We start from the raw sequence: 12,408 nt of genomic DNA, 5'->3' as shown, positions 1-12,408 counted from the left end.
GTCACCATTCAAAGTAGCGACTACCATATAGTCAAATCGCGATTACTAATACAGTTTTTACGCCGAAAGTAAAGGCAAATGAGGGCTGAGTCGCAAAAAATGTGAGCCTCTAGTGCTGTTGACATTCTTGGATGCACCGGCAATCGATTAGAGTCATTCGCAAATGAAACATCTCTATGAGCCGGCTCTTGGAAGTAAACGAAGGGAGCTTTCTCCCCACCAATAAACAGCTGGTTTCCTCCAAGATGCCTTTTTTCTCTTGTGTTTGGTCAATATGCATTTTTAAGGTATTTCGTGTTGGTGATTTTAAATTTGTTGTGCATAAAAAAGGGTAAATTGTTTTGTGTTTCTCTTTTTTTTTCAAATTTTTTTTTTTTTTTTTCCCCCTTTTTAAGTCATTCTGTGTGTAATTTTCATAATATTTGGAAAAGCAACAAAAAGAACCTTTTGTGACCCAAAAGTGACAGCTTTTTTTGTAAAAAAAAGCCAGTTCTCTAAAAATAGTCGGAATTCCCATCTCTACAAGTAAACTTCGGTGAAAGACTATTCGTATTCATCATGTGTCAAGTCGCAGTTTTCCTCCGTCCCCCGCAGACTTGAAGAACTTGGAGACCGAGCGCAAAAAATATCAAGCATGTTTGATATTCTTTGCCATTGACACCACGTTGTATTCCTCGAAAAAAATATCTGCCAGTGCACACATGACGCCAGGAGCAAAATGCCGATCCCCATTGGCATCGCATAGAGTTGGTTTCAGGTGTGCGCAGGGATTAAAATTTCTGTGTTTGCTACACCTGAATGCTAGCCTCACTCCTATCCACCACTGTCAGCCAGCAAGAATGCATTACTTTTGTTGTGTGAAAATACTTGAAGTACAGTAGCCTAGGTTGTTAGTAAGGTTTATTTTTTTTAACTCACCTTATTTGGCTTCCTGCTGATTTTTTTTAATTATATTTTTTACAGTTTCTTCTTGATGTACTTAAAATGTAGGATGAATCTATTAAATATTTCAAAGTTCTATAAAACAACTACCTGTTCTTTTCTATTTTTATGACTTAAATACTGCTCAGAAAATTTTTAATTCTTTGACATACAACAACTACTTTAAAAAGTAACAGAAATGGTTACTTTCCCTGGTAATTAGTTTTACTATTGAGTTATTCTGTTACTAACTCAGTTACTTTTTGGAGGAAGTAGTTATTAGTTATAACAAATTACTTATTTAAATTAACGTGCGCAACACTTCCCATTATGCATATAAATGATTACAGTATGAAACTGAGTATTTGAAAACCTCAGCTTTAGAATGGTTTCAGAAGCCTGCATGGATAGAGTTTGATTCCCTTTACATTGTATCAGTAGCCCCAAGCTGCAGGCAATCTTTATCTCAATATGTGCTGTTTGACAAGCGGAGAAGCCTTCAACTTGAAAGTTGGCAGTTCTTACAAACAAAATGCGGCCAAGACAACATGTAAATCTCCTTAACTTGAAAAGATTCCAACTCTGGAGAAGTATGGAATTTGATTAGATGCATTTGATCTGCTTACAATCATACACATTGTTGAGTAGTTCTCTTCATGTGAATCTACTGAGTATGAATAGTGGCGTACTCTCACGTTCAACGCCATTACATTTATTTGTAAAACGTTTTTCAACATTTCAATCTTCAGTTGTCCATCCATCCATCCATTATCTGCACCGCTTATCCTCAGTAGGGTCGCGGGGGTGCTGGAGCCCATCTCAGCTGTCCTTGGGGAGTAGGCAGGGGACACCCTGAACTGGTTGCCAGACAACTCACTCGCTCATTCACACCTAGGGACAATTTGGACCGACCAATCAACCTAACATGCATGTTTTTGGAATGTGGGAGGAAACCGGAATGTCCGGAGGAAACCCACACAAGGATGGAAAGAACATGCAAATTCCACACAGGAGGTTCGATCTCATGATCTCAGAACTGTGCCACAGACCCGCTAACCACTGCGCCGCCGTGCTGCCCAATTTCAGTTATATTGCAGATCAAAAATTGAAAGTTGACGCTATAAATTCCTATAATTGTCCATGCTGTATCTGTCAAAAACACTGCAAAACGCAACAAAAATGACTACAAAAACACAAGGTCTGACTGTACAACTTTTTAACAAACGTCTTGACTTCAGAACACTGTTAAACTCATTCAGTGGCTTCCACATGTCTCAAGTTGGGATATTTGTTTTTTTTGCCCATGTTTTTTAAACATGGGTATTTTTCAGTTGGAACAGTAACAGGGCCTTCTTTCAAAAGCGATTTCAGTCTGTGATCTTCGCGTATCTCAAACAACTCCAGTTGGGATTTCAGGCAGTCAGTCTCTGCATTAAAAGGGTCAATGAGGAAAGTGACCTGTGGTCGTTTCTGTTGCAGGTCCTCAAACCGCGAAGTAAAGTTCCCGTGCAGAATCACAATCAGTGTCACATACTGTACTGTATTCATTTTAATGGCAGCCTTCTGCTGTGCGCTACGCAAAGAAGGAAAGTGGGATAAGTTGCCGTTTTGAATGTGCAAGCTTCAACTTGTTGATAAAAGCAAATACACTATGTGCCAGATCAGGAAGAGTTTTTAATTTCCCCTATGGATCCAGGTTTAGTTTATCCAAGTGTGAAAGCATGTCCACTAAAAAAGCCAAATCCATAAGCCAGTTGGGGTCTGAAATCAAGGGGTAAACAATTGCCATAAAGCACAAAACCACTTTACCTCTTGAGCGCCATCTCACAGTGCAGTGCAGAGGCAGGTCACCAGGCAAGTCTGCGTCAAGTTCAGCGATGAGATTTTTGAAATGCCGGTGATTAAGAGTGCGTACGGATGTAGTTCACAATCTCCATCACAGGTTTCATGACGTGGTCTAAATTCAGTGTTTTGGACACACGTTGCTCCTGGGGGATGATGCAATGGTAATTCCCAAATTCAGGGAATGTGTCATTGCTCTTGCATAGGCCCATAAGACCGTTCACTGAACCAATCATCGATGGCGCGCCGTCCGTGGCTTTTGAGTTTTTCTAAAGACAAGTTCGCTTTTTTGAATACTTCAGTCATTGCTTCTTTTACATCAATGCCGCCAGTTCTGTCTTTTAAGGGCACAATATTGAGAAGCTCTTCTTTAACCACGCAGTCCTCAAAAACCATCCGCACAAATATTGCCAACTGTGGCGTGTCCTGTATGTCGCATGACTCGTCCAATGCGACACTAAAATAAGTACACGTGTTCAGGTCTTTGTGTAGATCAGATTCAAGCGCTTTGTTTATGTCTGATATTCTGGTTTCAACTGTGTTTTCTGACAGCTGTAGATCAGTCATGGAATCTTTTGAGTTTTTTATTATCTGGAGCCAGAGTTCCAATCAAATCGACAAAACACTGTTTCAAAAACTCGCCTTCGCTGTATGTTTTTTCTTTTAGTCAAGTCAAATTTATTTATATAGCCCTTAATTGTCATGAGTTTCAGACACTGTCAATAATCCCTTGCTGTATTACGGTTTACTTTTTGCGGCTGCGCTACCTCGTGGATTTTCATCGTCCTTTGTGTTCTACATTCTAATTGGCTGAACAGTTGCCCCACCCGTTTTCTTCCTTTGTCTGCCTGTGAGTCTATAACTTGCGGTCTGAGCAATACACACACGTAAGACAGCTTGATGGACCTTACATTAAATACATCTTTTTAAATGTCATGTCTCTCTAAAAGCCATCATGGTAATAAAACACTGTGGACCGACTGCGGTCAGGCCCCAAAAGGCAGAGGAACGTGCTTTTTATAACCAACAAATTGGGCCTTCTCGACTCGCTATAGCAGTGCTTCTCATGCATTATCAGTTTTTAAAAAAGTTTCTTTCGTTATATGATACAACTATTTTGTGAATTTGTTTAGTTGGTTGCTAGGATGGGCAGGGCACCTGTATGATGCGGCAGAGGTAAACTAGTGAAAGCTGTCGGGCTCTGCTGTTGAACAGAAGAGTGTGTTGTGTCACCCTGACCCGAATGACATGGCCGCTTTCTTGTGTCCCGTTTTGTCCGGAGGGTTGAAAGCATGACCAACTTGGATGTCTAGGTGCTTAACTTGTTTGGGTGTATTTTTTTACAAAGTGATCTGCATGCACTCTATTTCAGGCCTAATTTGCTAGTAAATTAGTTTTGCAATTATAAGCACTATTTTTTTATGCGCGGGATAGATTTTCTTGTGCGCTGAGAATGTCTGGAAGGTGCGCAATCGCGCACGCTTGGAGCTCAGAGGGAACATATCCTGTGACTCCTGTGTGACAATAGAATGTTTGTATGTTGCGGTGTCACTACAGTTTCATTTTCTAAGAAATCTCTAGGATTCCGGGTTACCAGACGCTCCAGAGCTCATTCGGGACTCGTAGAACAGCATTTCTATTTGTAACTTTTGATTTTTGTTGTCGTTTAGGATTCACCACTGAAGGCAGTGCAGATGCTTTGGGTGAACCTGATCATGGACACGTTGGCATCGTTGGCGTTGGCCACCGAGCCGCCCACTGAGTCGCTGCTTCTGCGCAAACCCTACGGACGAAACAAGCCGCTTATCTCGCGTACCATGATGAAGAACATCCTTGGACATGCCGTCTACCAGCTCGTCATCATCTTCACGTTGCTCTTCGCCGGTTAGTAGGATCGCGAGTAAAAAAGCAGACAAAATGTAAAAACCAAGTAGCTTTTTTTTAACTTTTTTGGGTAATCTTCTAAGAATTTTAGGAAGGATTCATATTTTCAGTACTGATACCCTAATACAGGGTAAAGGTAAGATCCTAAACTTAAGCCTGGCCCGAAATACGGGTCGGACTTAAAATGTCAATCGTTAAATTGGGGTTAGAGCCACTCACCACTCCTCTTCCAAATACACACAAATATTATGTGAAATTTTCTATAAAAAAAAAATCCAAAGTTAACTGGTCAGGCCCGAGCTGATCGTAAATATCCGCGAGCCCGGGTCGGGTTGGATTTTATTTAGGCCCAATCTTACTTCTAATACATGGGTGTCAAACAACATGTTTGGACATATTTAAAACTGCAAGTCATTTGATGTGATGCGGGTAACTTTTCTCTTGTGCTTCTCTCACTATGGTCTTGTGGGCTGGATGAAATCAGTAGGCTGAACTGGCCCGGAGGCTATATGTTTGACACTCCTGCCTTAATACATATAATGTAGGCTTTGGTGCTTTCCTAACCCTAAAGAATATTTTGTGGTCAGGCTTTTACGCTTGCAGATTATTGTACAACTGTCAATAATGGTGGCAATCCCCCAAATAATTCAAATAATTTTATCCCCCAAAAATCAAGTCTGTCTGCCTAGAAACGTATTGTCAAAGTGAACATTTACTGATTTGAATTATCTTTATTGTCGTTGATATCAACAGTGTATGCAACAAAATTGGACATGGCACTCCAGGGTAAATGGAAAGAAAAGATAAGACAAGATAAATAGGTGAATTTTTTTTTTTTTTACAACAGTGCTTAGTGCCTAAATTAAAGGGTCAGGAGGGTTACTTTAAAAATGTAATCCGATGCAGTTACTAGTTACCTGTTGAAAAACGTAACCAGTAACGTAATCCGAAGACTATAATATTGAACTAATGTGACTGGTTTACGTTTGGATTACTCCAGTACCAAATATGCTAATCCAAGAAAAAAACAAATATGAATAAAGATACTAATATGCAATTAACATTTACCAGGCTAAGTTAATTATCCTCACGACATAACAATACATCGATCAAATCGTGTTTTTTTAGGAATGATTAACTGCAAAATACAAAAAGAAGATAATCATTCAAATGTATTAAATGTCACTGAACGCATCACCGTGGAGCAACTTTGCTGAATATTGCCAATGAGCACACATTAGCAGCTTCCCCAAAACCGCAGGGCAGGCTCACACAAAATCAACGAAGTGAGTGCTATATTGAAGAAGAAATAAAATAAAGACAAGAACAAAAGTGCTTTTACCTGCAAGAGACTCTGACAAACATGCAGTTAGTCCTTCTGTACATTCTGCGCAACCGATTTGGCTTGTGCACGTAGCTCCCGCGTGTGTGTGTGTAAACCTAATCTCTCTCGGACTCTTGTGACACTGATTGAAAATATGACACAATTCGTTTATCGGTGAATTTGGTAAATGAAATATGGTAATAAATAGAATTGTAATACTGCATACTAATCCTTATTTTAAATGAATGCACCTGTCATTTGATGACATCTATTTTTCTGTAACTGTAATGGAATACAATTAAATTTTATTTGGTACCCTGATAAAGTGATGCCGTTACGTGTATTCCGTTACTCCCCAACTCTGCTAAAGTTATAATAATAGTTCAATGAAAAAGAATAGTGAATCGTAACAATGGCGCAATAAGATTTAGCAGCAACAACAAAAACCCCAAATGAGTCACACGATGTTTTCACTGTTAATCAGTCGGCGCAAACTGTCGTCACAATTTGTCTAGGCGAGAAGATTTTTGACATGGACAGCGGTCGCAATGCCCCACTGCACTCTCCTCCGTCGGAGCATTACACAATCGTCTTCAACGTCTTCGTCATGATGCAGCTTTTCAACGAAATCAACGCCCGCAAGATTCACGGGGAGCGCAACGTCTTCGAGGGCGTCTACCGCAACCCCATCTTCTGCAGCGTTGTCCTCGGAACCTTCGCCCTGCAGGTGAGCTCTCAATGAACTATTAAAGGTCCTGGGCCACAATTTAGATCACCTTAGAAAAATATTATATATTTTATACAGTGGTACCTCAGTTAATAAATTTAATTGGTTCCAGCAGTAACGTTGTTTAATGAAATCGTTGTGTATCAAACACGTTTTCCCATTGAAATGGAACTAATCCGTTCCAAGGTCATCAAATGCAGCAAAACTAAATTAAGTGTAGGTACACTAATGTTCAGTCAACGTTCATAAATATAGCACATAGTATAAAAAACAAGAAATAAGGCTAAAGAAAAACATAAGATGGTGTTACTGTACCTCCTCCTTGATCTGCTACCTTATCGTGGTGGAGGAGTTTGTGTGTCCCAATGATCCTAGGAGCTATGTTGTCGGGGGCTTTAAGCCCCTGGTAGGGTCACCCATGGCAAACAGGTCCTAGGTGAGTGGCCAGACAAAACGCATATCAGAAGACCCCTAATGATGAGACAAAACTTTGGTCCTCGATTTCCCTCGCCCGGACGCGGGTTACTGGGGCCCCTTTCTGGAGCCAGGCCTGGAGGTGGGGTCCGCTGGCGAGCGCCTGGTGGCCGGACCCTTACCCACGGGGGCCGGCCGGGCACAGCCCGAAGGGACGACGTGGGACCCTCTTCCCATGGGCTCACCACCTGTAGGAGGGGCCAAAGGGGTCGGGTGCGCAGAGAGCTGGGTAGCAGCCAAGGGAGGGGTCCTTGGCGCTACAGAAACTGGCTTTTGGGACATGGAACGTTACCTCTCTGGCAGGGAAGGAGCCCGAGTTGGTGCGTGAGGTTGAGAAATTCCGACTAGATATAGTCGGACTCACCTCTACGCACGGCTTGGGCTCTGGTACCAGTCCTCTCGAGAGGGGTTGGACTCTCTTCCACTCTGGAGTTGCCCGTGGTGAGAGGCGCAGAGCCGGTGTGGGCATATTAATTGCTCCACGGCTCGGCGCCTGTACGTTGGGGTTCACCCCGGTAGACGAGAGGGTAGCCTCCCTCCGCCTTCGGGTGGGGGGACGGGTCCTGACTGTTGTTTGTGCTTATGCACCAAATAGCAGTTCGGAGTACCCACCCTTCTTGGGGTCCTTAGAGGGTGTGCTTGAGAGCGCGCCCCCTGGGGACTCCCTCGTACTGCTGGGAGACTTCAACGCTCACGTGGGCAATGACAGTGAGACCTGGAGGGGCGTGATTGGGAAGAACGGCCCCCCTGACCTGAACCCGAGTGGTGTTTCGTTATTGGACTTCTGTGCTCGTCACGGTATATCCATAATGAACACCATGTTCAGACATAAGGGTGTCCATATGTGCACTTGGCACCAGGACACCCTAGGCCGTAGTTCGATGATCGACTTTGTCATTGTTTCGTCAGACCTGTGGCCGCATGTTCTGGACACTCGGGTGAAGAGAGGGGCGGAGCTGTCAACTGATCACCACCTGGTGGTGAGTTGGCTTCGATGGTGGGGGAAGATGCCGGCCCGACCCGGCAGACTCAAGCGTGTTGTGAGGGTCTGTTGGGAACGGCTGGCAGAATCTCCTGTCAGAAGAAGTTTCAATTCACACCTCCGGCAGAACTTCGCCCATGTCCCGAGGGAGGCGGGGGACATTGAGTCCAAGTGGACCATGTTCCGCGCCTCCATTGTCAAGGCGGCTGATCGGAGCTGTGGCCGCAAGGTAGTCGGTGCCTGCCGCGGCGGCAACCCTCAGACCCGTTGGTGGTCACCGTCGGTGAGGGATGCCGTTAAGCTGAAGAAGGAGTCTTATCGGGCCTTCCTGGCCTGTGGGACTCTGGAAGCAGCTGGCAGGTATCGGCTGGCCAAGCGGAATGCGGCTTTGGCGGTTGCCGAGGCAAAAACTCGGGCATGGGAGGAGTTTGGCGAGGCCATGGAAGCCGACTTCCGAACGGCTTCGAGGAAATTCTGGTCCACCATCCGACGTCTTAGGGGGGGGAAGCGGTGTGCCATCGACACTGTGTATAGTGCCGATGGGGCGCTGCTGACCTCGACCCGGGACGTTGTGAATCGGTGGGCGGAGTACTTCGAAGACCTCCTCAATGCCACCGGCACGTCTTCCTCTGGGGAAGCAGAGCCTGAGGACTCTGGGTTGGGCTCTCGTATCACTGGGGTTGAAGTCACCGAGGTTGTCAAAAAACTCCTCGGTGGCAGGGCCCCGGGGGTCGATGAGATCCGCCCGGACTTCATAAAGGCTCTGGATGATGTGGGCGTGTCATGGTTGACGCGCCTCTGCAACATCGCGTGGACATCGGGGACAGTGCCTCTGGACTGGCAGACTGGGGTGGTGGTTCCCGTCTTTAAGAAGGGGGACCGGAGAGTGTGTTCCAACTACAGGGGAATCACACTTCTCAGCCTCCCTGGTAAGGTCTATTCAGGGGTACTGGAGAGGAGGGTCCGCCAGGAAGTCGAATCTCGGATTCAGGAGGAACAGTGTGGTTTTCGTCCTGGCCGTGGAACACTGGACCAGCTCTATACACTCTTCAGGGTCTTTGAGGGTGCATGGGAGTTTGCCTGTCCGGTCTACATGTGTTTTGTGGACTTGGAGAAGGCATTCGACCGTGTTCCTCGGGAGGCCCTGTGGGGGGTGTTTCGGGAGTATGGGGTACCGCACAGTCTTATCCGGGCTGTGCGGTCCCTGTATGCCCGGTGCCAGAGTCTGGTCCGCATTGCCGGCACTAAGTCGGATTCGTACCCGGTGAGGGTTGGGCTCCGCCAGGGCTGCCCTTTGTCACCGATTCTGTTCATAACTTTTATGGACAGAATTTCTAGGCGCAGCCTTGGCGGGGATGGAGTCCGGTTTGGGGGCCTCAGCATTGCGTCACTGCTTTTTGCAGATGACGTGGTGCTGTTGGCTTCCTCAGGCCGTGATCTTCAGCTCTCGCTGGAGCGGTTCGCAGCCGAGTGTGAAGCGGCCGGGATGGGGATCAGCACCTCCAAGTCCGAGGCCATGGTTCTCAGTCGGAAAAGGGTGGTATGCTCCCTCCGGGTCGGGGAGGAGGTCTTGCCCCAAGTGGAGGAGTTCAAGTATCTTGGGGTCTTGTTCACGAGTGAGGGTAGGATGGAACGGGAGATCGACAGACGGGTCGGTGCAGCGTCTGCCGTCATTCGGACCCTGTACCGGTCTGTCGTGGTGAAGAGGGAGCTGAGCCGAAAGGCAAAGCTCTCGATCTACCAGTCGATCTATGTTCCTACCCTCACCTATGGTCATGAACTTTGGGTCATGACCGAAAGAACTCGATCCCGGATACAAGTGGCTGAAATGAGTTTCCTCCGCAGGGTGGCTGGGTTCTCCCTTAGAGATAGGGTGAGAAGCTCAGTCATCCGGGAGGAACTCGGTGTAGAGCCACTGCTCCTCCGCGTTGAGAGGAGCCAGTTGAGATGGCTCGTGCATCTAATAAGGATGCCTTCTGGACGCCTCCCTCGGGAGGTGTTCCGGGCATGTCCCACCGGCAGGAGGCCCCGGGGGCGGCCCAGGACACGTTAGAGAGACTATGTCTCTCGGCTGGCTTGGGAACGCCTCGGTGTCCCGTCGGATGAGCTGGAGGAAGTGGCTGGGGATAGGGACGTCTGGGCTTCCCTTTTAACGCTGCTGCCCCCGCGACCCGACCTCGGATAAGCGGAAGACAATGGATGGATGGGTGTTACTGTACAGTACAAGTTTTTATTCAGCCAAGAACAGTTCACAAAAGAGCAAAAAACAACTAATCAAGATGATAAAATGTAGCTCAGAATATCTTCAGCCAGTGGTAACGGATTTGAATGTTGATTGTAGTTAATGCAATTTGAAACATAACTTTATGACATTTTCCGAGGTGTATTCATATCAGGGCCAAAAATGAACATGCGTAAATGGAACGTGGGATCCATTTCTACACGCGTCCATCTCGTGCAAGTGTGCAAAATCATTAATTGACTTTGGAAAGAGGAGTCAAGTATTTACAACTCTTTCACAATATCTAAAAAAAATGGTCAAAGCAAAATCAGTTTTAGTGTTGTAAAGTGGTGTTGTCCAAATGGACACTTTTGGAAACAGCTAAACCTACCCTTAGAAAAATGTGTAAAATACAATGTTTAGCTTTTCATATTGTGATCAAGCTATAGTGTCACCTGTTCTCTAGCTAAGATGCCCAAGCTACACTCATCTGCAGGCATTTAATAGCAAAAAACAAAATTCAGGGGAGAATAAAAACCTAATTCTGCGTGTTCCAACTCTGATTACTTGATGTCAGTGGCACTTGCAATGATTATTTCACTTTGGAACCTTTCAGGAGAGACCAAAACCATCCATATTCTCCAAATGGTTCAAAAACGGCATTCAATTTACTTTGGGTACGTCTTGGATTGGCATTTTAGGCAAATTTTACAGAAATGTTGAGGGGTTAATTCCTGACATCGAAAACGGCTCCTCTGGTTCATCGTCTGAGTGCAGCTGATGCGTGATTGTGTACCCATAAAACAGTGATGAAATTAAATGATCTGCATTTATATAGCGCTTTTCAAGTCAATGACTTCCCAAAGCGCTTTACATTGTGCTTCACATTTCCCAATAGCGGCCGTGATCTGTGCAGCCATGTAAGGCGCTAACCTGCTTATTGGGGGTATTGGGGGGTTCAGTGTCTTACCCAAGGACACTTCGACATGTAACACGGACAAGCCGGGATTCGAACTGGGATCCCTTAATCCTAAAACGATCGCTCTACCTCCGTCGCTACTGTCGCAGACTTGAGGAGGTCTCTTTTTGTCTTAAGACGGTGGTGGTTGTGGACATGCTTTGCTTGTATTCCCACACCAAATCTGCACTTTTACCACCATTTTCATATTTTGCGATATTTCGCTTCTTCTAATGTAAGTGGGAGCCCTGGCCCTCTTTTTCCCTCCTCTTTTTTGCTGGAAATTGAAATAGTGTACTGTAACTATAGCTCTAAACAATGCGCATTGGCGAAAACAAGCCAAGCCCTAGTAGCTGCAACCAATGAATTAACGAACTAAACCATTTGTCAATTTAATACAGGGGGGTAGCAAGGGTTTCATAAACCACGCAAACTTTTAGTGGTGGCGTCAATGGCTTTGATTCTGGAAAACTGAACGTATAAGAAAGCAGATTTTATTCAGATGCAAATTTCGGATACCGAAACATGCATACGTTCGGTCGATCTTAAAAACAAGGTACTTCAGGAGATCAGTTTTTAATTTTTTTATTATTAAATTTGTGTAGGTAAAATGGCCAATATAGTACGGCATACTTTAAAAATAAAAATACAATTACGTTATTTTTACAATTCTTTTTTTTAAATCTAATTTTGATTTATTTTTTTGCATGTTTAATCTGAACAGTGCAAATTTGTTGTTGTTGTTTTTTGTTTGAGTGTACAATACCGTTAAAAAATTTGGGATCACCCAGACAATTTGGTGCTTTATTTATAAAATGAGTTGTCAAATGTCTGTGTTCTTTTGCCCACATTAATATTTCCCCTTTGTTGGCCGATCCCAGATATGGCTTTTTCTTTGCTACTCTGTTTTGAAGGCCAGCATCTCTAATTCCCCTCTTCACTGTAGAGATTGACACTGATGTACTTGTGATCTCTGGTCCAGGCCTTTGTGTTCTGTTCTAAAAGGAGTAGTACACACCATTGTAGGAGATCTTCAGTTTTTTGGCAATCTCTTGCATGGAATAGCCTTCTTACA

At 44.8% G+C, this 12,408-nt stretch overlaps 1 protein-coding gene across 2 annotated transcripts in view; it reads left to right on the top strand.

Moving 5' to 3' along the window:
- Positions 1 to 12,408, top strand: part of LOC148363595 (plasma membrane calcium-transporting ATPase 1-like) — a 139,352-nt gene that overhangs the window by 109,752 nt on the left and 17,192 nt on the right. For both annotated transcript variants that reach the window (XM_088337535.1, XM_088337534.1), the window contains exons 17-18: positions 4,434 to 4,647; positions 6,487 to 6,698. In XM_088337535.1, the coding sequence (XP_088193661.1) occupies positions 4,434 to 4,647; positions 6,487 to 6,698 (426 nt within the window). The remainder of the gene's footprint in view (positions 1 to 4,433; positions 4,648 to 6,486; positions 6,699 to 12,408) is intronic.

Source organism: Urocampus carinirostris, chromosome 6, assembly GCF_059441175.1.
Source record: "Urocampus carinirostris isolate Australia breed hairy pipefish chromosome 6, RoL_Ucar_1.0, whole genome shotgun sequence".
Lineage (NCBI taxonomy): Eukaryota > Metazoa > Chordata > Actinopteri > Syngnathiformes > Syngnathidae > Urocampus > Urocampus carinirostris.
This window is presented reverse-complemented; position numbering and strand designations above follow the sequence as displayed.